We start from the raw sequence: 26,509 nt of genomic DNA on the forward strand, positions 1-26,509 counted from the left end.
CAAGCTGCAAATGCTACCTTCTTAATGTCATATATGCACCTCCTCCATTCCCCTGCCACTCTGACCCAGAGTTTATTACTGATTGCTGGACTTACTGCAATAATCTCCTAAAAGGATGGTTCTCCTTGTCCCCAGTTTTACTTTCTTCAAATCTACTCTGCAATTCAGCCAAAGTGATCTTGCTAGCAAATTTAACCATATTGCTCCAGTGCTCAAATTCTTTTAGCGGCTCCACCGCCCGCAGTAGTGCTTCTCAAAATGTGGTAAGGAATTGAATGGCAGGAACTCAACATCATATTACACAGAATTAAATGGCATGAAATCACAAGGTGATGGAGCCATTCACTTTGTAAATCTTTCAAACCTTCTCACTAGATTAAGAAGAAAGTCTCCACTTGCTGAGGGAGAGGGAGGGGAAAGGGGAGGGGGAACGGAGAGGGGGAGGGGGAAGGGAGAGGGAGAAGGGGAGGGAGGGAGAGGAGACATTCATAGGCAGCAGTATCTGGCAAAATTTTTTCAACATTTTTTGCTTTCCTTGTATTTACTTTAAAACTTATCTTCTGTGTATAGCAAGTTATATTGATTTTCCACTTTAAGAAAGTGAGACAATGTTTCCTTTTAAAATAAATTTAAGTTTGAAAGTTAGCTGACTTAAATAGATAAATAATAGTTCAGAGAGGCCATGATAATATTGTGAAGATGGTAGGCAATGAAAATTTAGTCTGCGGAAAACTGCCCTACAGTTTTAAAATTTAAATTAATCTGTGTGATTGTGGTGAAGGGCCTCTGTAAGTACCTCAAGGAACAGAATGTGGCCTGTGTGAAGGTGCTTACCTTCCCAGGCTAGGTCAGATGGGGCCAGCAACCTCTGCCAGTCTCTAGAGGCGCCGGCTTCCCAGTCCTGAGCCACCATGCTGGAGGGGCCACAGGGAGCAATGACGGGAAGGGGGGTAGTAGGAGCCAGAGAGCTGAGGGGCCCCAGCTGCTTGAGCTTCCCCTGCTCAGGCACCACACGTGGGAGTGACTGGTTCTTCTGATGGGTCCAGCCCAGCCGCCTTCTGAAAAAAAGGACGTGAGAAGAGCCCAAGCAAGACCCCCAAAACCATGAGATGATAATAAAATTATTGCTTAAACATGCACAATGTTTTGGGGTGACTTGGTACGCAGAACAATGGTAGATCCTGCCTTACAAGAGCTATTCCAACACCTGTCTCTACAGTCTCATCTTAATGCTGCTCTCTCTGTCCTACTATGCACAGAAAAAATGACCAATTAGTAGTTATGTGCACATAACTTTGCACACACTGCTTCACTCTTCTCTGTCTCTGCATATGCTAATCCCTCTACCTGGAATGCCCCTCCTTGCCTTGTCCATTTCAAAAACAACGATTAATAGTGGCCAAAAGGTACAAACTAAAAAAAAAAAAAAATCCATTCATACTTCAAAATCTGAACCAGCACTATTCCCTCTGTGCAACTTTGCCCTTATCTTTCTCACTGTCTTCCCACCAGTGACTGAATTAATCCTTTCCTCCCCGTGCCACTGGGATAGTGGCATAATTCTCACAGTAGTGTACTGACCTTGTATATGTCTTGTCCAGTAAACAGCTATTTAGTTCCTTAGGGGTAGGGATTGTACGTCGGTATACAGCTGGTCCTCCAGGGTCTAATGAGTGTTTTGCTGATCTGAAGTAGTCTCTCCTTCTGCTTCCGTATTTGTCTACTTCCACTAAAAACACTTCCATCTAAGCTTCTGGCTGACAAGAGCAGAGATGACACCAGGTCAATGCTGTTCTCTCCTTGGCCTCTCACACCCTGACTTCCGGTTCCAGGATTTTACTTACTCTGACCTTGAATAAGGCCTTCTTTTCTGGGTTCATGACCCTTAGAAGCAGCAAGCCTAGGCTGCTAAAAGCTGTCTTTTAAAACACAATTGGGGGGACCTATTAGTTGAGTACCTGGGACATAAGTGGGTCCTCAATAAACATTATTCCTCTTCCTTCTCTCACTTCAAAAATCTTCCTTAATCTGTCTTCTAGCAGCCAAGTTTCTTCATACTTTTTCCAGCAGCTCCCCTCCCATAGTCACACCCTCCCTGGGTCTTAAAATCCCTTCAGACTTGGCCCCTGAATCTCCTCAGCACCAAACTGCACTTATTTAACAGGCAATTGCCACCCTGCTCCCACCTCAGCTAGGCTGAGCTCATCACACCAGGTATAATTCAAGAGAGAGGCTTTTATGTCACCATCCAGGTCTAGTGTGTCAAATTCAATCGCGTACAGGATTCACTGTCAAATTTTCAGAAGGGGAGTGATGCAATTATTCCAAAACATTATGAAAAGGAATCTGGCTGTGTTACGTAAGAATAATAGAAAACAAACAAACAAAAAAACAGGATTGGGAATCAGAACACCTGGGTACAATTTCTTGATCTGAATCTCTCATTAAAGGCTTTTTTTTTTTTTTTGTAAACTGAATCAGAAATGTTCCTCTATAAAAGTTGCAGAAAATGTTTTCAATGGTTATGGTACACAATAAATAAGAAATATAAGAATTTGAATATAGGTAGCCTCACTCACTAAAAACACTAAAGTGAACAGAAATTTACAAATAGGAAAAAAGGTTATTTTAGGTTTTTTATCAATAAAAGTTAATTCCTACTTCACCCTACTACAAACTTAATTACAGTCTAAATGTAAAAACTGGAACCATAAAAACACTAGAAAAAATTAATGAATGATTTTTATAATTCTAATGAGTGAATAAAATTTTTCAAAGCATGACACAAAATTCAACTCAAAAGCCATGAAGGGGGGAAAAAAAGCCATGAAGGAAAATATCATACATTGACCTACATAAAAATTTAAAACATGTGAAAGGCAAATAATTAGCACAAAGTCTAAAATTAAAATAAAACAAACTGAGGGGAAAAATACCAGCAATACATATGGCAAAGAGTTCTAATGTAATATGTATGTAAAAGCTCTTACAAATCTACAAGAAAAAACGATGATCAAATACAAAACTGAACAAAGTATTTGAACAGAAAATTCACATAAGAATAAGCACAATTGCCAGTGAGCATAAAAGGTATTCAATCTCACTAATAATTAAAGAAATCCTAAATAAAGCAACAATAAGAAAGCCTTTTTCACCTATCAGGTTGGCAAAGATTGAAACACTCTGTAACGCTCATGTTGGCAAAGGTGTGGTGGAAACAGGCATCATAATATACTTTTTCTTTTTTTTTTAATTTATTTTTGGCTGCATTGGGTCTTTGTTGCTGCGTGCGGGCTTGCGGTGGCTTCTCTTGTTGTGGAGCACAAGCTCTAGGCCCGCAGGCTTCAGTAGTTGTAGCACACGGGCTCAGCAGTTGTGGCTTGCGGGCTCTAGAGCACAGGCTCAGTAGTTGTGGCGCACAGGCTTAGTTGCCCCACGGCATGTGGGATCTTCCCAGACCAGGGCTCGAAGCTGTGTCCCCTGCATTGGCAGGCGGATTCTTAACCACTGCGCCACCAGGGAAGCCCTTCCATAATATACTTTTTTTTTTTTTTTTTTTTTTTTTGCGGTACGCGGGCCTCTCACTGTTGTGGCCTCTCCCATTGCGGAGCACAGGCTCCGGACGCGCAGGCTCAACGGCCATGGCTCACGGGCCCAGCCGCTCTGCGGCATGTGGGATCTTCCCGGACCGGGGCACGAACCCGTGTCCCCTGCATCGGCAGGCAGACTCTCAACCACTGCGCCACCAGGGAAGCCCCATAATATACTTTTGATGAGAACTAAATTGATGCTACTTCTTTGGAAAGAAGTTTGACAATATTTACTAACACTTTAAAGGAGCATAAGCTTTAATCAGCAGATCTTCCCTTCTAGGAATTTTGCCTAAGGTAATACAAGTACTCAAATGCTTGGGCAAAGACAGCTATATACCGCTGTTTATTGCAGCACTGTTTATAATAGGAAAAACTGGAAATAACTCAAATGTCCATCAATAGAGGTTTGGTTAAATAAATTATGATACATCCACCTGAAGAAACAGAGTGCTGCTGTTAAAACTAATGTACTGACATGGAAAAACAGCCTAGGTAAATTATCAAGAGAAGAAATTTCAACCATTTTTTTTACTGTGTTAAAATACATATAAAATTTGACATTTTAAGCATTTTTAAGTTTAAAATTCAGTGGCATTAATTACATTCACAATGTTGTGTGACCATCACCGCTATTTCCAAACCTCTTTCACTCTCCCAAACAGAAACACTGTAACCACTAAGCAAGAGCTCCCAATTCTCCCCTCTCCCCAGGCTCCTGATAACCTCTACTCTACTTTCTGTCCCTATCAATTTGCCTATTATAGACATTTCATGTAAGCAGAATCACACAATATTTGTCCTATTATGTCTGATTTATTTCACTTAGCACAATGTTTTAAAGGTTCATCCCTGTTGTAGCATGTATCAGAATTTCATCCCTTTTATGGCTAATATTCCATTGTACATATACACCACATCTTCGTTCATTCATTCATGGATGAACACTTGGGTTGTTTCCACCTGTGGGACAGTGAATAATGCTGCTATGAACACTGGCATAAAGTACCTGAGTTCCTGTTTTCACTTCTGTTGGGTTTACACCTGGGAGTGGAATTGCTGGGTCATATGGCAAGTTTTAGCTTTTTGAGGAACCAAAAGAATTTAGTCCCCCAACAACTGCACCACTTACATTCCCACCAGCAATGTATAAGGGTTCTAAATTCCTCCACACTGTCGCCAATGCTTTTTTTTCCTTTCTTTTCTTTTATTAGAGTATAACCATTTTTTGTAAAAATAAAGTCAATGTATATACAAATGCATTGTAAGAAAAAAATCCATTGTTACACAACTGTTAACAATGATTATATTTCTGGGGCATGGGTTTACAGGATAGGTTCCTATTCAGACTTATATATTTTTCTATTTTGTAAAAGTTTTTAGGACAAATGTATTGCTTTTGTTACAAAAAAAAAAAAAAGGAAAACAATCTTAAACAAAAATTAGCCTGAGACAGTTTCATGCGTGCTTGCTAGTCTGAAACTGTAACACCTCACAGTACTTGTGTTGTGTATACAGCAATGCCCTGAATCAGCAGCAGTGAAAAGATCTGAGTCCAGTCCTAGCTCTGCCACCCTGGGCACTCAGTTTTCTCACCGCTATGCTCTAATGCACCTAGGACCGGATCAGAGTTCCCAATCAGTATGCCAAGGATGGGTTACAGCTGTGCAGACTCCATCAACCCCTGGGGTAGCACCAGAGCTCAGGGTTACCAGCAGCCTCCTCCTTTTATCCCAGTGCACCTTACAAAAATCATCATTTTCTGTGGGTGCAGGGATATGAAAAAGGTTGGGCAGAGGTAAATCAGGTAACCTTTAATATCCCTTCCCACACTGAAGCAGAATTCTGGACTAACGACGGTAACTAAGAAAAGAAAAGCCCTGGGGCAAATCTAAGAGTCACTGACCACGAAGGAGAGATGAAGATCCTCCCTCAAGGGGAGAAGCAAGCACAGGGAATCAAGAAATGAGAACTCCACAGAAGAGAAGGCAGCTTGTATCTAATAAGTCTAATGTCTCACCTGAAGTCACAGGTCCTTGAGGAGATAGCCAGGGGCAGTGCCTGGAGCCATGGTGCTCTGGGAGAAGCATCCCAAAGTTACCTGCTTGGGCAGCAGACAAGCAAAAAACCTGACCTCTGTGGGAAGAGGCACTGAGGCCTGGCTAGGTGAAAGCCAAGTGAAATCCCCTGTCCAGGTGTTCTCAGCCTATCAGCTGCCAACTGTGGACTTTGCCCTTGAAATTCAACTCCCGGGCTAAAGAGATAATCTCCCAGGCATGTCCTGTGTAAACTTGGCTAATCAACAGAACACACTCAACGCTGAGCCTGCGTGCAGTCCCCGAAACAGTCCTGCCAACCAGGTAGCTGTGCTGAAGGGCAGGGGAGAGCTTATCCTGCCATTAAGGTCACCTATCCGAAAAGAATCACGTGCCCAGGACAGGCATTTTCCAAAAAACAGTCAACAGCTGTTTAGAGACAAGCACACAGCTGAAAACCTCATGCAGAGGTGACAGGAATATTGTGAGAAGAGTCCTAGGGATAGGGGGCACGAACCTTGACCAGGCTTTGTTGATGTGATGGGGTTAGTGACCCAAGAGATTCTAAAGTGTAGACATGAAATTCTAAGTGAATGAAGAAGGCACACCAGTTAACATCTGGCCCTCTCACCCTCACTTGAACCTCAGCTGCTGAGCCTGTTAAGCAGTGGTTCCTAACCTCCAGTGGCCGCAGCAGCAACTTAGAAACCTGTTGAAAATGCAAATTCTCAGGCCCCACTTCAGACCTACTGAACTAGAAACAAGATTTCCAGGTGAGCTGGGGGCAGCTCACGTCTGAACACCACTGCTCTAAGGCCCTAGAGAGCTCTGTCATCTGGAGCACAGACCCTCCCTCCCCACCATCCAGACTTCCCTTACAGTCTGCTTTAAATGAATTTTGGGGAACTGGAATATTACCTCTCTAGTTACACCCAATAAGACAGACAAGTTTCTTCCCACTCCAATTCTATCTTCCACATGGTCTCATAGGTTTCTTTTCTACCAACTAAACCCAGTTGTGTTCCTTTCCTGCTTTCAGAAGAACAACGATTCCCCAATTCCTGGGGGGTTCAAACACTTCAAGTTCTGACCTCCACCAATCTTTTCAGCCTCCCGCTAGCTCATCTGTGTGTCGCTGCTCATGGTAGGTGCGGGCTCAGTGAAGAGGTGCTGGAGATAAAAGCATTCTCTCAAGGAGTCTTTCCTAACCACAGAGCTTTTCCTTCAGAAGCAAAGTAGTTACTAAAACAGACAGGGATAGGGGAAACAGGAAAGCAGAATCCCATTACTTAAAAAAGAAATTCCTCTATGTGTCAGGAATCCATGTTACATCTGAAATTCAATCTCACCCTGCTCTGCCCTTCACAAACTATTCCATCTAGCTGGTGAACCAGGCTGAACACAGATCTCATGAACACCAAGGACTGAAAGTTTATAAACACCCTATACATTTTCATTTCAGAATCCTCACCCTTGATTTATAGAATCCAAAACAGGATAAGTCCCTTGAAAAAGAAGTGTCTACCAACAGAAACTAGTCAATGTTCAATTCCCAGCAAGTGAAAGTTATGGCCTAACAAATTTCTTTCCTCAAACATTGCCAGCAAACTTGAAGACTCTAAAAGAGACCTGTGGGGCTTCCCTGGTGGCGCAGCAGTTGAGGGTCCGCCTGCCGATGCAGGGGACGCGGGTTCGTGCCCCGGTCTGGGAGGATCCCGCGTGCCACGGAGCAGCTGGGCCCGTGAGCTGTGGCCGCTGGGCCTGTGCGTCTGGGGCCTGTGCTCCGCGACGGGAGAGGCCACGGCAGTGAGAGGCCCGCGTACCGCAAAAAAAAAAAAAAAAAAAAAAGAGACCTGTGAACTAGAAAATCAGAGTTTACTTACAAATGCTAGTTTACTGACAAATTACTTAAATTTTCCAAAACCAAATTCCATCTTCTTACTACAAAATAGGGGGGATCATAATAGGACATCTAATGAGCTACTTGTGGAGTACTGATCAGAAAGATCACTCTTCCTACCCAGGTAAAGAGAGGTGATTCAGGCTGTTTCCAAGTCTTGTCACACACCCCACCCTCTCCAGGTTTTGATATGCACTGGTAGTCTCAATATTTAACCTGGTACTCCTTTCAGAAAAAGATGGAAAAAAAAACCTCACTCCACCCCACAAACATCCAAAATCTATCCTAGCTTCCAATGGACAGAAAGGAGAACATGACAGTAAACAACACTTAACAATTCAGGAAAAAAATGCTCATTAACTATTTTGGATAACTAAGAGGAGGTGGCATCAATCAGAGTGGGGATATAGAAAGAGCACATGCTTTGGAATCATACAGACTTAGATTTGGATTTTAACCAAGTTAGCCAGTCTGAGTTCCTCAGCTGTAGACAGGAGAATATCAACAAATTCGTTCATGGATTGTTGTGAGAATTTGCTAAAATGATGCAAGTGAAAACGCCTAGTAAAACACAATGTCTAGAATAGAGTAAGCATTCATTCTACTAATGATATACCACAAATCTAAAATCTACAGAAATTTTTAAAACACATATTGATCCCAAGAATTATGCAGAATTGAATTATATTTATTCAACTTCCTTTAGCTAATCATTTATGTGTCTATCCCCATTCCAGCTCCCTTCTATTTCCCCATATTTTGACACTTTATCCCTAGTTGTGCCACACCTAGAATATAGACCCCTCATACTGGTTTTCCAAACTCCTTACCATGGCCAAAAGGCTCTACCTGAACTAGCCTCTACCATCTTATACCCCCCTACATCCACCTGCCCCCTATATTCTAACAATGACGACTTTCTGTTCTCTCAACATGCCAAGCTCTTTCCTACCTCAGGGGCTTTGCCTTGCTGTTCCCTCTTCCAGGAATGTACTTTCCCCAAATCTTCACATTCACAGCTTCTTCTCACCCTTGAACTTGCAGCTCAAATGTCATCTTCTCAGAGAGGTCTCCTCTAACTTCTCTTTTGAAAATAGCTATCAAGTTCCTGTTTCTCAGGCTTCCCTGGTGCCACAGTGGTCAAGAATCCACCTACCAACACAGGGGACACAGGTTCGAACCCTGGTCTAGGAAGATCCCACATGCCGCAGAGCAACTAAGCCCGTGCACCACAACTATTGAGCCTGCACTCTAGAGCCTACGAGTCACAACTACTGAACCCGCATGCCACAGCTACTGGAGCACGTGCTCCGCAACAAGAGAAGCCACTGCCAGGAGAAGCCAGCACACCACAACGAAGAGCAGCCCCCACTCGCCGCAACTAGAGAAAGCCTGGGTGCAGCAACAAACACCCAACGCAGCCAAAAATACACACACTAAATAAATAAATAAATAAATAATTTTTTTTAAAGTTCCTGTTTCTCTCTCTTTTATATCACCATTATTTCCTTCATGGCTCATATCACTATCTTTATCTCATTTATTGATTTGTGTGATTTTTTACTTACTGCCCCCCCATGGCACAAGGACTTTGCTGTGTTAGCATCTACATCCCCAGCATAGAGAACTGTGCCTAGAACAGGATGGCTACTCAATAAAGATGTACTGGGGCTTCCCTGGTGGCGCAGTGGTTGAGAGTCCGCCTGCCGATGCAGGGGACGCGGGTTCATGCCCCGGTCCGGGAAGATCCCACATGCCGCGGAGCAGCTGGGCCCGTGAGCCATGGCCGCTGAGCCTGCGCGTCCGGAGCCTGTGCTCCGCAACGGGAGAGGCCATAACATGTACCGCAAAAAAAAAAAAAAGATGTACTGAATGAATGAATAAATAAAAAGTTTCTAAACAAGAGAGGCAGAGTTGGACACCCTCCCTGCCCCCCCAGTGGGATCTCAAGGAAAGAATGTAAATTAAGAGAAAGGGCTGGGGAGAAATAAACCCTTAGGGAACACAAATGGATAAATCATCCCAACTCCCCCACTGACAATAACCGCTATCGGGGCCAGGACGATGTCATAAGTGTTGCAATCTCCACAGCTTTCTTTTTCTCCCCACTAACTTTTCTTATTGTGATAAAATACACGTAACTCCATGGTTTTCTCCTTTAGTTTCTACAGCTTCCCAGGGCTCAAATTCTTCCAGCAAAGCTATGGAGACATGTGACCTTGGGTATTTTTCAGATGAAAAGGAGTCTGGATGGCATTGCTTTTGAAACCCACCTGGGTTTACCAAACAGATGTGGGTTTTGAAATTTAAAAAAAAAAAAAAAGAAGAAGCTTTTCTACTTCTATTTAATGAGATTTAAATACAACAAAATTTTCCAGTTGTTCCTCATTGTTTTCTTTTTAATTTGACCCCTGCCACTTCCCTTTGGGCACTTACTCAGCGTTAAGAAAACCCACCGCCCTTCTTACCACCAGTATCCTCACAGCTGGCTCTCCCAGCACAGTTGAGCGGTAACCCAATCCTGAGCAGCAGTGATGACTCACAATCCAGAGAGACCGGGTCCCACAGAGGACAGTGCTGCCCACTCCATTTCAAAAACAGCAATTTATCTGGCATTTCCACTTATGTTGGAACCCAAAGGGGTGAGTAAATCTGGGGGTTAGAGGGGGGCAAAGAAAATAAACTTCAGTGCTCTCTTTCCTTTCTAGATTCCAAAGTCTCAGTTCTCTGAGTTAGTGAAGTCACAGACTGCAAACCAAAGTCACTGACATTGCCAAGTTCAACTCCGCCACCCCAGGTACTTTCCTTTTGCATTCAAATACCACACTTCTTTATAGGTGCCAGGGTCAGTCAGGTTCTTTAATTTCCTTTCCCTATTTGCATCCATTTGCCAAGTGACAAAGTATAGGTACACATGGGTCTGACCTTCTTATTCTTAGATCCCTACAAATAAGTACAAGGCCCCACGTGTGGTTTCTGCACACTGTGGTCTTCACTTCTTTTTTTTGGCTGTATTGGGTCTTCACTGTGGTGCGCGGGCTTCTCATTGCGGTGGCTTCTCTCGTTGTGGGGCACGGGCTCTAGGCGTGAGGGCCTCAGTAGTTGTGGCGCACGGGCTCAGTTGCTCCACGGCATGTGGGATCTTCCCGGCCCAGGGCTTGAACTCGTGTCCCCTGCATTGGCAGGCGGATTCTTAACCACTGCTCCACTAGGGAAGCCCTTCACTTCTTTTAATCACTCCCTCAGAACACACGATAGGTCAAAAATTGCTAATAAACTAAATGAGGTAGGGGAGTCTGACATAACTCTGTGCCAAGTAAACTCACCTCCAGCGAGGAGTGTGAGGCATAATGCTGGTAGCTGAAAGTACCATCAAGGCTGAGCGCCTCCTGATTGTACAGGGAGCTACTGTAGAGACTGAGCTCCTGCCTCTGGGAGCCTACAGAAGCAAAGCTGCGGAAGAAATAAAATGTTTGACCCTAATCCACAGAGTTTGGTCTTCTAAAGCAAAAGGAACCTTAAATTATAAACAGGCTCATTCAAAGGGAAAATCTGTGAAGCACCTACTCCCAGGAACTCCCCATTCTGCCCTAGGCCAGCCTGGGTTCAGCAGGCCCATAAATTGGCACTGTTGATATGACCTTCCCAGACTCTAGCTCAACAAGAGATAACAACAAAGCTGAGAGCTTTGGTAGCACTCAAAGGAGATTTGAGGGACTTAAAACATGCTGCTAAATACGGCAGCAAAAGTTCCTGTTTCTTGCAGTTGAACAAGGAAATCTCTTTATAATTACACTTGTAGATAAGATGCACCAAGCTATTCGGTACTACTCCTTCTTGTGAGGAACAGGTTAGAACCTCCCCGTCCCAATCCACCGCTCCTCCGGGACTGGTCTCAGTGTTCACTGTGGGGGGCAAGTCTCACCTGGGGCTGTGGAGGCAACGTGTCTCCTGGAAGATAAAGTGCCAGGAGCTTCTTATACACCTCACTGTCTTAGCCACAACCATTTGCCTGGGGATAGTCACCACTCTTCGTTCCCTAGCTCTCTCTGCCCCTGAATTTACACTCTCCCTCAGCCCACTTCCCTTCTTGCTCTTTTGCTCAGGGCTCTGCCACAGAACATGCATTACTCATCAGAGAGGGTCCTTTCAACCTAGATGCTCCTTTGTTCCGCCAGATTCCCGCTCTGGTTTACATAATTCTTTACAAAAGCAAGGTACAAGAGCTATGACCTCTGTACTGACAGGGGTCACTTACTACTGCCCTGCCGATACTAGATATCTGTCCAAGACATGGAGGAAGGGGATAGCGCCTCACATTTCTCAGCAGAACAAACTGGACAGACAGACTAGCCACTCAGAAACAAAGTCTGCTTGGCTTACAAGGGAATAATAAATATAACTATAATGGCTCACATTGCATAAAGTGCTAGATACGAGGTGCTATTCTCAGCACTTGACATTTAGGCCTCACCACGACCCTATGAAATAGTACTATTACCACTTCCATTCTATAGAAGAGGGACTGGGGCATGGGAGGCTAAGTACATTACCCAAGGCGACAGAGCTGGGATGTGGCAGAGCCAGAATGTGAACCCCGACAGCCCGACCAGGCTCTAGACATCACTCTTTCATTGGATGGCTCTTCCCTTAACACACAGGTTTGTCTCTGAGCACAACTGGCTCACTCCAGACTCTAAAGGAGAGAGGGTCTGTCAAAAAACACTGCCAGTTTTCTCCACTGAGAGAAGGAAACAGTGTTGGCCGCATTTATTCACAGAGCTGGTCTAAGTCTTTACAGCAGAACAAATGAGTACTCCAAACATGTGTTGACCAAAATTTTTCCAGAGGCACTAAGTGAAACCACCACCTCCTTTCTTAATGACCTGGGAGACCTTCTAACTTACTAAGGGCTAGAGCCTCTCCGCAAGTTGTTGCAACCAAGCCCTATGCAGCTGAGAACAAGTTCCCAGTCTCCAAGTTATGCGAACCAAGGCAAAATGCTTCCTAGAATCCAGCTGATGGGGTTAAAAAAAAAAGTTACCCAAATATGTTTTTAAGCATAAATTAAGTATGTTGGTCAGTCTGAGGAAATAAAATGTATCAAATATTTTACTTAGCTTCATAGGACTTTAGGGAAATCTAGTTGGAAAGATAAGATAATGCATATCAAGAGTCAAGTCAGAAGGTCAACGAAAACACTCAGTCCAGACCTCCCACTTCCTGGAAGAGGAAACTGAAGCCTAGAGAAGCCAAGTTACTTCCCCAAAGTCACCCAGCAAGTCATAGCTAGAGCCAGGACTAAAGCTCAGATCTGCTTACTACCTGGCCAGGGCTCTTTCTACTCCTGTGTGTGGGCAGAGAAGTTCATAGGAGGGAGAGATCTCTAACAGCAGAAGCAGCTAGCATTTTTTTTTTTTTTTTTTGCGGTACGCGGGCCTCTCACCGTTGTGGCCTCTCCCGTCGCGGAACACAGACTCCGGACGTGCAGGCTCAGCAGCCATGGCTCACGGGCCCAGCCTCTCTGCGGCATGCGGGATTTTCCCGGATCAGGGCACGAACCCGTGTCCCCTGAATCAGCAGGCAGACTCCCAACCACTGCGCCACCAGGGAAGCCCCAACAGCTAGCATTTTTTGAGAGCGTATGTGTGCCAGAAACTAAGCTAAGTGCTTTATGTAAATTATCTCATTTAACCCCTGCAACAGATCTTTAAGATGGGTAATATTACTCCCAATTTACAGATAAAGACACTAAGGTTTACAAAGGTTAACTCCAGTGGTCCACAGATAGTAAGAGGAAGCGCCAGACTATGAACCTCCAGAGCTGGCTGCAAAGCCTATGTTCTAAGCTGGGTCTTGAAGGATACAGGATAGAATTCATGGAAGCAGAGGTGAGGAGTGCTAGGGTAGCCAGTGTCCAGAGCACTGAGAGCAGCTTGGGAAGGGCCTCCAATGCTGTGTTAAGGAGGCCCTCAAGGTCCTACCTGGGCCAGCCTGTAGGAAAGGGGCAAGCAAGAAGCAGTTCTGGACTCCCATGACTATGAAGGGTAAGCATCCTACAAGAGGGTAGAGCTGAGCCTATGAAGCTGGGTTGAGAAGGACCACATCAGAAACTCTCCTGGGGTCTTGACAGAGAGATGAATAAAGTACAAAGTATACACTCCTTCTAAAAGAAGAATATGATTTGACTTTCCTAGCATAGTAACCCCAACCTGATTAAGAGGTTCCAGCCTTACTCTCTTCAAAGAGCTGCTCCAAGTTGATAATAATAATGGAAAGCACTGAACATTTACTGTGTGCCAGGCACTGGGCTGAGAGCTTTACGTGTATCATTTCATTCAATCCTCACCACAACTGTAACAAGCTAAGAGTTATTATTATACCCATTTTACAGATGCCTCACAGAAAACTGGGACTCAGAGAGATTAGATAAATTACCCAAGGTCACACAGCTAGTAAAGAGTAATGTCAGATTCTAAACCTATGTTTATATGACCCCTGAGTTGCAGCCCTTAATCACTTCACTACACTGCATGTAAGATACTCTCATTATGTGCAAATAGTTCCATCAGAGCTGCTCTAAGGCAGCACCATACACTCACTGAATATCTAATAGTCACTGAGAGTTGAACAAACACATTACAGGTTGACTCACTTAAAAGCAATCTATAAAACTCAGTTGTCAGAACTCCATAAGGGAGCCTGTGTTCCAAGGCATGAATGAACATACCAAAATCAGTTCCTCAAACAAAGCTAAAGAGTTCTAGAAACTAGCTGACTTTATAGTTTTCTTTCCAATTTTCCCATTTCCCTTTTCCCGTTCCCCACCCCCTGCACACACACACCATGGTCAGACACTGTCAGAGAAGCCTCGAACACCCTCCTCCTATTTCTAGTCCTTTAGTGGGCTCTCTCCCATTACTCAAACAGTGCTTCAAATCAGAGTCTAAGAGTCGGACCCTCTTCCTTTTTCCCAGTCTAAAGCATGAGATAGCCATTAACCCTACCATCAAAACCTAAAACTTCAGTAGGTCTGTGTTTCTTCTCAGTCACATGGACAGAGGCTCACACTGGGGAGGAAATAACTATACTACAACAAGTAATACAATATATATATGGGATAAATCCCACACTTGATACTTTTTTAGATCCTCCCCAGCTCTTGGCCCAGACCCTCTGTATTCACTGACTAAATGGGTAAACAGACCAAGAGAACATATGGGCACCAGAGATGTCTCTGAGCCCAAAGAGCAAATGAACAGGGGTGTTGACCGCAGTGCCAGCCGCCCCCACCCACTCCTGCCCTCCCAGTGCTTGTTAGGACCTACACAACACTGTCTCTTTGAGCCCCTGGGGGCGGGCCAGCATTCTGCTGTATCACAAAGGCCTCCTAGGTCAGCCCAGGTACACCCTTTTTCACCCTTCCTGTCCCTGAGAACTACCCTCTCCTCAATCCCCCTCCCAGGGCCTCTCTCCTGTTCCTTCTAGTAATCTTCCTACTGCTTCAGATCTTATCTCCCATAACCCTATGTTTATCTCCTTTTTCCCAGGTTCAAATAGTCCTTCATCCACTGTGATGCTTCCTATTAGCCAATCTCCAGCTCACATACAAATCCCTTCAGTGACAAGTCACACAGAAAAAGAGTCTGGATCTTTGAGAAACAGGTGGTTTCATGACAAACTCTTAGGAACAGGTCAGCTTTGGTTAAGAAGGCTTCATATCCTGATTGCATATAATTCACCCTTTATAGAGACAGTGCAATCTAAGATTCAGGCAGTTTTCAGAGAAGAGTATTGTGATCATTTCAACAGCCCCTCAACAGCAGTATACCTGAGCCAAAAAAAATGAGAAGGGATCTTTGGAGAAATCCTTCAATAAGGTAGTCTAGACTCATTCAGCATCTTCCTCTCCCCTCAACACACACATACACATGCAGGCCAGTTTTCTAGGGCCCATGGCTAGAAGCAGAGACCCTGGATGTTTTCTATCGGACAATATCACATGGCATGTTCCCCTCAGATGGATACACCCAGCATTTCACCCCACCCACCTATTGGGACAGGTGCACAGAGCAGCTTCTCCCCAGCATAAAAGAGATGCACAGTCTCCCTCCCCACCCCCAGAAGAAGCCACACACTCGTGCAAGTTTTCCCACAGAAAGAGAACTCTCTGCAGACCATGCCAGGTGGTCATTTTTTTTTCTTCCATGCCCTCCTGGCCCCTTTTCCACTTTCGCATGGTTCCTGCGAGGCCCCCTCCCTACAGCCTGCTCTCCCAAGCTAAGGTGGAGGGACAGAAGGAAGACAAGCCAAAGCCGTGCAGGGCTGCTGCCCAGCCTCCCCCAGGCTCCACACACACGTTCCCTTTGCTTGGCTGCCTCAGCAAACTCTCTTGGACCCAACATGAGAAATCAGGGGTCTCCAGGGCAGTGACAGGTAACAGCTAAGAGAAGCAACAGGATGACATGCTCTCAGCCTCTCAGTCCTGCCAGCCTGCAGGGAGGTGCTTTGGACAGCCCAGGACTCGGACCCTCTACCTCTCTCAGGTTCCTATCTCCCGGAAGTAGTCCTTAGAATCAGGTGAGGTGGGGACGGGGCGCAGCCTCTCTTAGTCCCGGGCCAGCAGTGTGGCTGTGATATCTGGAGTTGTGGTGCCCGTCCAAATGGTACACCCAAGCCCTGCATTCCAGGGACAGGGGCAGAGCCAGCAGAACTGAGGACGGCCTTGGCCTGTCCTCCAAAGTATTTCAGAATTGCAACTTCCCTGGATAACTGATTATTCTAATTTTACAGAGAGAAGGAGCCCAGGGGGAGAAAGTGCAGGAAGAGGAGTAAAGGAAGGGGGAGAGAGGGAGTAAGAACAGGAATGTTACTTTTTCATCCTTAAGGAACATGGAGGGATCCGATTTGTGACTCAGCTCTGGGAAACTGGACTGACAAGGAGTGGGGAACAGCTGCAGCCCCAAGCTAAGCTGTGGACAGCTTCCCCTCAGGCTGGAGAGGCTGCTGTGACAAGATTCACCTGGAAAAAAGGCTCCGTTATTTAAAAAAAAAAAAAAAAAAAAAGTCTGTCTGTTCAGGGGCTTCTTCCAAGGCACTACTCCAGGGCCTGGCTGGCAGGTGTGCCCTTGCCCTACAACAAAAGCTGCGGCTGCAGGTGGGGTGCCGGCCCCTCCTCGTGTTCCCACCTAGTATGCCAGGAGTCTCCCGGAGTCTCTGAGGACAGAGCTGGGACGCCCTTGCCCAGAGGCTCCACTCCCCTGCTATTCTGTTCCTTGCACAGTCCCATGGCATATCGAGTATCTCTGCCCTTGGAATTCCCACTTCCTTGTTTCTTTCTTATTTCCCTCTAAGCTGTAGCCACAGGTTCCTAAGAGAGCTGCCTAGCCCCCAAGGACCTTTCAGAGCAATAACACTTCCTGCCAGTTAGAACCCTGCCTTTCAAACCCAAAACAGAGGAGAAAGGCCTCCCTGCTCACTCGAAACAGTTTCCCCAGCAGAACCTAACAGGATGAGGGAAACAGCCCTGGCAACCAGTAGCCTCTCTTCCAGCTTCTAAAATCTATGACTCCGTAAGCGCCAGGCAGCTGTGGGAAAAGCAAAGGGTCTCTTGGAATCCCTCTCCTCCATACTAAAACATGTGAGTCAGGTGACCCAAGGAAAGCTTCATCTCTGAAGGATCATTTATGGCTCAAAGTCTACAGTGAACATCACTAAACTTCCCAACCCAAAGAAAGCACTATTTGTTTCTTTTCACATCTTGAAGAAGTTTTAAAAGGATTTTCTCATTTTTATTTATAAATGCAAAAGAGAAGAAGGGACTTTATAAATGGGAAAACCAGAACAAAGTGACTTTCCAGAAGAGAGAGGGACCATCCGTCAAGTGTCAATTCATAACATCTTACATCATATAGGACTTGACTTGTTTAAAACTACTTTCATGGAAATTATTTCATTTGCTCCCCGCAACAGTCCTATGAAGGAGCTATTATCATTATCCCCATTTCACAGCCAATAAATCTGAAGGTCGTAGAGGTTGAGGGTCTTGCCCATGGCTACCTTTATGGTAAGTAGCAGAACCTGGCCATGGTTCACGTCTCCTAAACCCAAATCCATTATTCATTCTGCTACACCAAAAGAAAGATCATCCGCTAGCCCTCTTCACATGTGCGGGGGCCATAAAATTGGAGGAGCTGCCCAAACACATCCACACGAGTAGAGGAGAACTGAGATCCTGGATTTGCGCCGTCCGCCGAAGGGGCCACTGACTCAGAGAGGCCTCCTCTTCACATCCCCCAACCTGAGTCCCAGCCAACAGCGCCATGCCACATCCCCCCAGTTAATCGAGGTGTCAACCAAGCAGAGGAGCCCTGGAGTGCAGTGAAAGGAGGCATCACTTTAGAAGCGGCCCGTCTGAGGTCCAGGGCCATGGAGTTCACCCTTATGGAGCCTCGGGCCACAACAATGATGTACACATGTCCACATTCAGGGAGCCCGCTTGGAGACATGGCCAGTGCTTTCATTGGCAAGCTGACCCAAAGTTAATCAGAAGGCCCCCCTCATTGTTTGCCAGAGTACAAAAGACATTCTGTTCAGAAAGTTCAAGAAGAAAAACCAAAGAGCCAGGATGGCAGCTGTTCCCTCATCCCACAGAGAAACCAAAGGCACCCACCAAGTTTCCTGAGGCCCAGCAGTAAGTTTAAGATATAACATGGCTGAAGTGGAAGCACATCCCGATGGGTCTCCACTGCAGGAAGTGTCCACTGCGTTAACCCTCCTGATAAGATCACTGACAACCTTAGCTACCTCATCACCTATGAAAGTGCCTTTCTGGAACAGTCTCCTCTCCTAGGCCACAATGAGTTCACCACACACTAGTCCTCTAGGTCAGAACAAGTTTTACCGAAACACAGGACAGTGTAGAAGGGGCGTGCGGCATGGACACTGCATGCCCTGAGAGTTGGTTAAAATATTAACCAAGGAATCCATTCAGCACAACCACAGCACTTCATGTCTCCTCAGGTAACCTAGCTCTTAGCAGCAGCTCACTCTGAGATATCTGGATAAGAAAAACCTCTTTGCAGGTCCCCCAGCCCCCAGACACCACCTGCCTCCACCCCATGTATTTTCTAAGGAAAGCCTGTGATGGACTTTATTAATGAAGGAGGACAGCTTGCTTCTTACCAAGCTACCTGGGGGCCAGAGAGAGAGACCGACCCCGGTTCAGATATCCCTAGGACAGTCCCTCTGTCCTAATAACTACTCCGGAGAGACTTGGAGCTCACCACAGGCTCCCAGCTGAGTTAATTAGCTTTTTTTTTTTTCATTAGGTCAGACATAGCAGCACCAAGAGACAAAACAGACAGTGTTCACTAGAACAAACCAAGCCACTCAAAAGACACTGGAGTTTCCACGTAAGAACTACAAACACAATGCTGGAGTGATGATAACTCATTTTTCTACATAAAAGACCCTTCCTGTAAAATATCCTGAGACTTTGTGCTAAATAAAAGTGAGATGATGATTCCTATAGTGAAGTCTAAACACCTCAGGTTCAGTAAGAGTGAGATCAGCTAGATCTGCAAAGTCAAGAAAATTGGCTGTTTCCCTCCTCCTTAAGCTAATAGAATCCAACTGTTGGAGCATGACATCATTCCTGAGCCCCAAACCCCGAGCACAGAGTACAGACACTTGCCTGCCTCCCAGAAAACAGCCCAAGACTGGCCAGGAAAGGAGGAAAAACAATCCAAGCCCGGAGCTGACCTTACCTGAAAGTCCCGGTGCTTTCCTGCCCACTCCATTCTCAACAGTTTGGCTCACACCACAGTCTGTTAGGGAGCCCAGGGCCCCCAAATCCACTCGCTCCGGCTCGGATACCTGCTGCGAGCTTCCCACGGCTCCTTCCTCTGACCTTTCGTGGCGCTCCTTCCAGCCAAATGAGCGGAGCACTGCTGGCCGGCCAGGCCAGTCGTCATGGAGACCCTGTTCTCGCCAGCGCTCGCTCCCGATCTCTCCCTCCCTCCCTCCCTTTCTCCCTCTCCCTCCCTTTCTCTCCCCCGACCCCTCCCTCGCTGTCTCCCTCTCTCTCCCTCAGTTCTGGGAGGCTTTCACGAAACAGCACTGTCTTTTGATCAGCTCGGTCTCTGCACGCATTCCACTCCTCCTACCTCCCTCCCAGTCAGACAAGGGCTCTGGGCTGCTCCTGGGAACTCGCTTCAACAGCTCAGAGGGGAGAAGGGAGAAGACAGTGAGTGGACTTGTTCTGCTCCCCACCAGTGTCTCATTTTTTTATAACTTGGAAGAGTCCTGGTCAGGGGGGGAGGGAGCTAGCTGGAACACTTGGAGGGGAAGCAAGCCCTTCCTCTGGGTCCTGGAGTGAGGGGAGGGTAGGAGGACCCAGATGCACTGCCTCGACTTGTTTGTGCGCTTGGGATTTTCCCCGGCAGCAGCTGAGGCGGAAATGCATTCACCTCCCTGGAGCTCGCCTGGACTGGCCTCTCTTCTTACCTTGCTGCCTGCCCAGGCCGTGGTGATGGCTTTAACCAGTGCAGGGACTCATGGTACTAGTGCTGGTGCCAAAGCAGTCTCTCATCTTCCTGCAATGGAGAGGAAAGACACCAGGTCAGGTCCAGTAAGTGTCCTGGGCAAGTCAGAGTCACAGCCCAAGCAACAAATGTGATACAAATACAGCCTAAAGCCCAGGCTTTCTGTGAGCTGTCGTCATGGCCAGAAATAATATCAGTGCTGTTAAAGAGCTAGCACAGTGCCTGGGACACAGCAGGCCCTCTAAGCGTAATCCCCCGATGCATATTTCTGCTTTGTAATATATTTTTTTAAATATTTATTTATTTGGCTGTGCCGGGTCTTAGTTGTGGCATGTGGGATCTAGTTCCCTGACCAGGGGTCAAACCCGGGCCCCCTAAACTGGGAGCACGGAGTCTTATCCACTGGACCACCAGGGAAGTCCTCTGCTTTGTAATATTCTTTTACATGCACTATTTTGTTCGATCCCCAAAACCTTTTGAAGTATACTGGATAGATATCATTATCACCATTTTATAGATGGGAAAACTAAGGCTCAGAGGGATCAAATATCTAGTCCACAGTCACAAAGCCAGTTTGGCAGTCGAAGAACTAACAGTAGAGACCAGTCCACTGCCCCCTAGTCTGGTACTTTCCTCTAAGGTACACTGCCATCTGATCTTACAAACTAACAGTTTTTTTGACAGCCAGTTATGAGATACAAGGCTGGGTTCCCTGGGGAAGATAGAGACTCCTTCTGAGTCGTGATCAAATAGGCCCTACTATCATCTTTTAGCCTGAAGGCTCTACGATAGCCTCTATGAGATGTGAAACATACAGGTGCACAGATTAGAGGAAAAAAGTCCTGCCCTATAGCTATAAATTACCTTACACTTCTCCAAAGTACTCTTACAAATCTTGGCTCATCTGTTGAACCCAAGAGACCCACAGTTAGGATTGGTACTATCATACTAATTTAACAGATTTTTTAAAAAATCTAAAAGAGAGGCCAAATAACTTGGCCCAGGTCACAGAACCAGAAGATAACAGATCTAGAAATAGTAGCCAAGCCTTTCAACCCTCTTCCGTATATTAAGCAGAGTAGTTCCAAGAGCACCAGACAGAGCAGGGGTCAGAAGATCAGGCAGCGCCAGGCTCCACAGCAGCCATGTGCCTCTGGGCAAATCACCTAGCCTCCCAGTTTCCACCTATAAAACCTATCCCCTGGGCAAGTGACAGGGCTGGGATGAGCATGAAAAGATGTGTGTGAAAGCATTCTCCTTCAATCAGGCACTGAGCTAAGAACTTCATCTCAGCTGCTCTTCACCACAAACAAACAAAAACCTGGGGCAGTTGGTTTGCCCCCAAGAAGAGGCCCCTCAGGCTCAAGGAAGACATTTTTCAATGTTGCTTCCTAAAACCGTGCTAGAGAGATTCTGATGGAATCTTTAAGGCTGAGATCCCTTGCAGGATTTCTGTGTTTTTCACTAATGTCCAATATACCACAAATTTCTTAAAACAAGATTTTAATTCAGTCAAGTTTAAAAGGTAAATATATGTCAGGAGGTAAGGTAGGAGGTGTGTCACAAAATACAACAGGAAATAACAGAATGGCACAAATCCTAAGTGGGGGGCACTTTTGCTTCAGTGAAGCAATCAGAGCTTCAAAGAGGGTATACTCAACCACCTACTAGAAATACCCAACCCAATACCCTGACCCAAGTACCAACTCAGGAATTCCTCATAGGCCCTAGTGTCCCCCACCCCCATCTGCAAAGGAAGACAAGATGAAACAGCAAGGGCAATACCATCAAATCACTAAACTTCTCCCCCATCCCATTCCCAACAGGCAGCCCTCTGCTCTGCTCCTGATGCCCAAAATGCACATTCCACTTGCCCAGTCCCCATGATGAGAAAGCAGAGGTCATGCCCATTCATTTTTACAATAAGACAATAGTCACAGTTATAATATTAATACCAACTAATGTTTATTGAGCACCTACCATATGTCAGGCATTCTTCTAAGCAGCATGAAGGGACAAAGTTGAGTACTAAAGCTGATACAAGTCAGTCTCTAAAGTAATGCGAACTTCAAAAAGCCCTCCAGACCAGACACAGAATGCAGGCCATGCTCCCCCTAGTGGCACACCGGGGTTACAGCGGTTCCTTAGGGCCCTCCCCTGGGGGGACCAGGTAGGGACATAGTAAGGGCCGCGTTAGTGGGAGAACTGAAATCGCTGCTTGGGTGCTGCTATTGTGTATAAGCTCCTTGAACTGGGCAGAGCGAAAGGACAGCTGAATCCTTCTGCTGCCTCTGCAAGGCTGGATTCAGATCAATCCTACCTGACCTTTCCGGAAGGATAGGGCTTTTACAGCCGTATGTGGTCTAGTATCTGCTGGGAGGCCCACATGCAGACTTCAGCCAGAAACCCAGGAGATATCCTTGCACATCCCTACCTCACACTCCCCGCAGCCAATCCACTTACCGACTCCAAATAATTCTACTTCCAAGATTTATCTTTTATCTGTCCGTTTTTCTGCACCTCCATTGCCACCCCAGTCTTTCCCCTTAACCACTGCGCAAACCTCCTAATTGCCCCAGCTTTCACTCTTGCCCTCACACCTCCGTTCTCCACAGAGCTGTCTGAATCACCCTTTTACACCAAACCATGTCATTTCCTGCTTAGCACACTTCAATGGCTTCCCACTGCATTTAGGATAAAATCTGAATTCTTACCAGGACCTATAAGGCCCAGCATGATCTTTCTCCAGCCTCCTCTCCTCTCAGCACATTTCCTGCCCTCCCGCTCTGGGTGCCAGCTACACAGGCCTCCTTTTAGTTTCCCAAAGTGTCAGATCTTCTCCAGGCTGCTCCCCTTGCCTGGGACACTCCCCCACACCCTAGTCTTCACCCAGCTGAATCTTACTCACCTAGCCTCAACTTGCCTCTCACCTCCTCAGAGAAGTCTTTCACGATCCTCCAGTCTAAATGAGGACTCATCCTCCATGGCACTTACCATAACCTGCAATTGCTCATTTGTGCGATTACTTGCTTCCCCCCCTGAGTTCCTTAGGAGCAGGAACCTTGAAAGTTTTGCTAACCACCATATTCTCTGCATTTAGTATAGGGCTCAGCTCATAGCTGGCACACAATAAAAATCTGCTGAATGAATGCATAAAACCCCCTTTCTTCCTGTCCAACAGGAAGAAGAAACTTAGAACAGCCATTTCACGTCACTCATTGTATCTTTTCATAGACTTACAAACTATAATTACATGTCTTTTTCTCATGTGCCTGGCCTGTGGGCTCAACCAAAAATTCCTGTAAAGTCTCCCTGTGGTTTGTTTCCCAGAACTTTCCTCGTAAGGTCACTCTTCCGGGGACGCGCTCCAGGGTTTTACAGCCTTTCCCAGTCCCAGAGTGCCCACTCACAGGCACTCCAGCACCAGTGTCACTGCCAAACCAAGTGGGATGCAGGAATGGCTCAACGCCCACAGATGAGAAGGCTCTCCCGGGTCAGCTCCATTCAAGGACAAAAATGTTTTCTCTCACCTCCACTGTGCAGGTCACTGTGCTTACAGAAAATACACTTTTACTTTAAAAAGTCATCTTATGTTTTATAATTTGGAGATGGGTGTAAATATTGTTTGAAAAAATTTTTTTCCATTACTAAAAAGAAACTGAAAACTACTGTCTGGGGGGAAAAATAACGAAGGCCTAAATAATAGCAACATCAGTGTGCCTAAGCCCAAACCCCTCCCGTGACAGACATGGCCACCAAAATCTGAAATCCCTTCTGGCTTCCTCTCCTGCCACACTCCCCCACGACCACCACTCCATTACAGGCACAACCATCATACGCCAGCTGGTGCTCTGAAAACTGCATTTCTCCTCTACCCCCAAGCTGCTCACACTGTTACCTTTTTCTGAGTGCCTCTCCTTCCCTAACTAGCAAAACCAAATGGCCTTCGAGGCCCAACTCAGTTATCACCTCCTCTGTGAAATATTTCTTGATCTCCTGGCAGGATCTGTTTGTCCACTCTGCAAGCCCACAGCAGTTTAGGATGCCTTTATCATGGTATTTATATCATTTTATCACTGCTACTTGCACTCCCTCTCCCCCACAGTTGTGAGCCCCTTGAAGTCTATCTACTTTCATATTTCATTCAGAGTGGGCAACCAATTAATGTGTTCAATAAATGAAACACTTTAAAAGACTCTTTAAAAAAAAAACCCACAGAAACAGCTGCCCCCTCCATTAGATGGGGGAATTTGAGTGGATAGCCTTACATAGTCTATCCACTCAAACTCAAGAGAAGAAAAAAAAATTATATATATATATATATTTTTTAATATATATGTGTGTATATGATCATTAGGTTCTAGATTTGATCACTAGAAGAGATTATAGTCTTTTCTCGCCCCTTTAAAAACTGAAATGCCAAATCTGAAAACACAGGAGCAGAATAAATCTTTTAAAGTCACTCCTTACTTTGGGATCATTGGAATTCAAGAAAAGAAAGCTGTTATCTCAATATTACTGGCTGGATCCTAGAATGCCTAAGAGATGCAGTATAACTTCAGATGCCTCTAGGGAGCCTAGCTCCCAGTGCCCACCAGACTGGGGTCCAGCAGCATGTCCACTGAAGACACCCAGTTCTACCCATGTGTCCTGCCCATTTTCCTACACTGGGCTCTGGTTGCCATGTGAGTAGGCAGTCTTTAAAATTACACAAGAGCTCTTCAGGACTTTACAATTTTCCTTTTCTACCTCTGAGTGGCAATGTGGTTAAGAAGGGAAAAACTAAAAATTCAGGAGTAGAGAAAAGAGTCATCAGACTGGAGTCCAGGTCCTGGTTACAGGGCGGTGAGATCCTGAGCAAGTCCCTGTCCCCCACAGGGCCTCCGCTTTTTCCTGCATATAATGAGAGGGGTATTGGGCTGTTGGAACTAGCTGTTCTCCAATGGTCCCTTCTAGCTTCAATGTTCTACTGCATTGTTCTTTGGCAGTCACCCAGATCCGTGGTTCTATCCTAGTCACCTAGTCCCCTTGCTTTCTGAATGAATCCAAAGCAGCAGAAAGACATCTTGTTTCAAGAGCTACAGAGCCTCCATCTAATCCTTTCAGCAGAACCCCATGGGGCTCTGGAGTCATCTGCTCGGGATCAGATAGAAGAAGACCATCACCACATAAGGCAACCTTTCCTAGAGGAAAAGATGGGAGATTCAGACTCCCTGCCTAAAAGCAGCTGGCCTAAGAGAAGAAAGGCACCAAACACAGGGTGGGGAAATTAGGAAATGGCCTGGGAAGTGCCTGGAAGAAGACTGCAGCTCTGCCAGGGACTCACTCCTAGCCATCAGTCTGAGACAAAGCAGCCTTTACAAAGCAGAAGCACTGGCAATATCTAACGAAGTTCTCTTGGAAGACAATCTGCTTACTGCCAATCAAGCAGTCTCTTCATGGGCTCTACCAGGGCCTTTGCATCAACAAAACAAACGCGTTCCTCCAGATGGCAATTCCAGCCCTCCTCTGCCTGGGAGCCACAGCTGGCAGGACCTCCAGTGCGCTGGCCACTGCTACACATACTTTGCTTCACAGCCTTCCTGGGAAAACAGAGAAATACCGATTCTTTGCTCAAGTCCTGGCATTTTATGGTAGGAAATTCTTCCAGGTCCTTATTCCTGACCTAATCCCACCTGCCTCCGACCCTTTTCCCACCTACTCCCCTCCAACCCTGAGGCTCTGAACTCAGAAAGTGTGGGCTCAGCCTATAATTATCCTAGATCCCACTGCCCTGTCGTGAAGCGGCTACTGGACATCTTCATGCTGGGTTGAGCACACTCTCCTTCTGTGCGCCAGCCTTCCGGCCCCAGTCCACCTCCACTTGGCTCACAACCCTCAATATGAGGCTCAAAGTTCAGATCCCCAGGACACAAGGTACTCAGTGCCTTGATCCAGTCCCTCAGAGTATCTGTCATAGAGTGTATATATGGGCTAATTTCTGGACTCTCTCAAATCCACAGGCCCCTGACCACTGCCCCTTGTTAAGTCCAAGCATTTTAACACTGGGCCACATAAACACAGTCTTGGGGCCAGGAACAACTGGACCAAGGAGGCAGTATCCCAGACCCCCTCTAGAAGCCCCATTTACCCTTCCAGAATGGGCTTCTCATGTTTACTTGGCTCAGAACTCCAAGCTCAACCAAGATCTTACCCGTCATGACTAAAGCTTCAGGTAGGGTGCAAAGCGAAGGAAAAGGAGATGGAGGAATAAGAGGAATGTGCACTCAAACAGCTTTTCCATGATATAACCAAGAAAACACCTTGAGCCTCAGAAAGGAGTATCCCTTAGAATAAGATCTGCGCAAAGCTGTGGGAAATGTGGGTCCAGCCATATCACCTCCTCCATACTGTCTCCCCTTATTTTCCCAGGTTGGACTGGATTCTCTACCTCCACCC

The 26,509-nt window shown here is 46.1% G+C and overlaps 1 protein-coding gene across 3 annotated transcripts in view; it reads right to left on the reverse strand.

Moving 5' to 3' along the window:
- The window catches only part of ST5 (suppression of tumorigenicity 5), a 109,510-nt gene extending 89,388 nt beyond the window's left edge, over positions 1-20,122 (reverse strand). The window contains exon 1 of one of the 3 annotated variants that reach the window (XM_029209600.1): positions 19,295-19,468. Coding sequence is in view for 1 of the 3 variants with exons in the window: in XM_029209599.1 (XP_029065432.1) it covers positions 1,582-1,745 (164 nt within the window). In the remaining 2 variants the exon portion in view is untranslated. Of the gene's footprint in view, positions 1-1,581; positions 2,491-19,294; positions 19,469-20,033 lie in introns of those variants that run through there. The other 2 variants (XM_029209599.1, XM_029209601.1) reach the window with 2 other exon arrangements.
- Positions 20,123-26,509: the final 6,387 nt, after the last annotated feature.

This window comes from Monodon monoceros, unplaced genomic scaffold (assembly GCF_005190385.1).
Source record: "Monodon monoceros isolate NGI ecotype Baffin Bay Population unplaced genomic scaffold, NGI_Narwhal_1 Super_Scaffold_7, whole genome shotgun sequence".
Lineage (NCBI taxonomy): Eukaryota > Metazoa > Chordata > Mammalia > Artiodactyla > Monodontidae > Monodon > Monodon monoceros.